The sequence below is a fragment of the Rhincodon typus genome, chromosome 8, assembly GCF_021869965.1.
Source record: "Rhincodon typus isolate 14 chromosome 8, sRhiTyp1.1, whole genome shotgun sequence".
Taxonomy (NCBI): Eukaryota; Metazoa; Chordata; class Chondrichthyes; order Orectolobiformes; family Rhincodontidae; genus Rhincodon; species Rhincodon typus.
In genome coordinates, this window is record NC_063339.1 from 1,093,439 (window position 1) to 1,095,810 (window position 2,372).

The window sequence follows — 2,372 nt, forward strand, 5'->3', positions numbered from 1 at the left end:
AAAGCATTTGATATGGTGCCACATGGCAGGTTGATTAGCAAATGAGAAATGTTTGGGACTGATGGCTCCTTGGCTGCGTGGGTTAGAAGGTGGCTAAAAGACAGGATACAAAAGGTTGGGAAAGATGGCCATTTCTCAGGCTGGAGACCAATTAGAACATAGAACAGTACCGCACAGGAACAGGCCCTTCGGCCCACCATGTCTGTGTCAACCACGACGCTATTCTAAACTAATCCCATTTGCCTGCACATAGTCTGTATTCCTTTTCTCCCTGTTCATGTGTCTGTCCAAAGTTCTCTTAAGAGAGAAAGGTATCTTGTTTAATTTTATCTTGAGTTTACAGCAGTTGAGTCGAAGGTTGTGTTCAGTGTTGGGACCCTTGCTTTTTCAGATATATATATAAGCAGTTTGGAGATGGGTGTTGGGGGCAACATCTCTAAATGTGCTGATGATCCTAAGCGAGGGAGAATGGCGAATTGTGAGAATGATACTGAGTGACTTCAGAGGGTCATGGAGAAGTTGGGCCCAGTGGGTAGACAGCTGGCAGATGAATTTCAATGTAGAGAAATGTGAGGGAATGTGTTTTGGTGGAAAAAATGTGGATAGACATTTCTGGCTCAATGGGACAATTTTGAGGGGAGTACAGGAGCAGAGGGACCTTGGGGTTCATGTGCCTGATTCTCTGAAGGTGACCAGGCAACATGAAACAGTTGTTAAACAGGATTATAGGGCCCTTTAGGTTTATAAATAGCAGCATAAAGCAAGGAAGTGACACCTCTACAAATCATTGGTCAGATCACATTTGGAATAAAAGGATGTTAAAGCCCTGGAGAAAGTGCAAATAAAGGACATTAACCAGAATGATATCAGGAATGAGGAATTTTAAAGGAAAGATTAGAGAGATTGGGATTATTCTCCTTGGAGCAGAGAAGATTAAGAACTGACCTTACTGAGGTGTTCAGAATTCTGAACAATTTTGACAGGGTAAAGTAGGATATTCTGTGACTTTGTCAATGGAAAGTAAAGGTATTTAAATTACATTAATGTGTATCAATGGCAGGTTTGGCCTCAGTTAGAATCTGGGCAGAAATGGTGGGCTCCAACCTGGGAAAGGTGTCAGGGCCTTGGAGATGGTGTGGGGCTGTTTGTGAGAATGGGGATGAGGATGAGGGAACTTCAATGAATGGGACAAGACTGTGGAAACTGGGATTGCTCTCCGCACAGCAGGAGCAGAGCAGGTTGAAGGAAGATGCAGTGAGTTGTGATCTGGAATGTGCTGCTAAAAGGGAGCTCCAGGTTGATTCAACAGCAATTTTCTGGATGGAATTGGAATGTCTGGCATGGCTCTGGGGAAGAGTAAAGATCTGGGATTCATGGATTCACTCTTCTAGTGAGCTAGTACAGGCAGCAGGAGGTGAATGGTCTCCTGTGTTGTATTGGTTCTTATATTGCTGGCTATGTAATGGCTGTTCCCTTCTCTGGTCTTTCCCAGATTCCCTATGCTATGGATGAGCTGGCTCATGACCTGGCGTCTGCCCTTGATGAGACGTCTGAGCAGAACCGTCTAGACGAAGAGATCTGGGACGGGCCTGGCCTGTGCCCCCGGCAGCAGCAGAGACGCCAGTCGCGCAAGCGGAGGGGTCGAAAACGCCGCTCCAACTCAAACCACTCGCTGGACTACACACGGTGCTACAGCGAGGTGTCCGAATCCAGTCAGGATGAGGTGGGGCTGGCCGCTGGTGGAGCAGACACTGACTCTGATGATGACCGGGCTGTGGTGAAACGACTCTCCTCTCTTAACGTCACGCTGAAGGGCAAGTACCACAACTGGCACGAGTCAGACTCTTTCACGGAGAATAGCCCCGGCCAGCCACTCCGGCGAAGACGCAAGGTCAAACGTGTGACCTCAGGCAGTGCAGGGGACGTCAGCGCCACACTGCAGAAGAAGCTGAAGGTGTCGGAACCCAGGCCAGGATCTCAGTCTCCCTCGTGTCCCCTGAAACCCCCCAGCCAACACAAGAAGCAGCGTCTGTCCAAAGCAGCTGGAGAGGAGTCCTGGCTGAGCCCTGAGGGGCGCTCGATCCAGCACAGCCTTCGCCTGGAGGGCGGCCTTTGTAAGAAGGTGATGGACTGTCAGACCGAGGAACACAAAGCTTCAGACGAGAACATGACTGACAGGTAATAGTGAATATGATTCACATGTACCATCCTGCTGTCAGTTGGCACTGTAAAAGTGACTGTAACTCTCACTACAGGCTTAGCCATTTCAGAGGTCTGAGCATAGGCCAACACTCCATTGCTGTTGTGAGGGAATCTTACACTCTTAGGGAGCGCCGCACTGTCGGAGGGTCAGCGCTGAGGGAGCGCCGCAC

General features: G+C 49.1%; 1 protein-coding gene across 4 annotated transcripts in view; it reads left to right on the forward strand.

The window, feature by feature from the left end:
* Positions 1-1,496: 1,496 nt before the first annotated feature.
* Positions 1,497-2,372, forward strand: part of LOC109913373 (G patch domain-containing protein 2-like) — a 22,530-nt gene continuing 21,654 nt past the window's right edge. For all 4 annotated transcript variants that reach the window (XM_048600357.1, XM_048600359.1, XM_048600358.1 and 1 more), the window contains exon 1: positions 1,497-2,178. In XM_048600357.1, the coding sequence (XP_048456314.1) occupies positions 1,505-2,178 (674 nt within the window). In that variant the 5' untranslated portion in view covers positions 1,497-1,504. The remainder of the gene's footprint in view (positions 2,179-2,372) is intronic.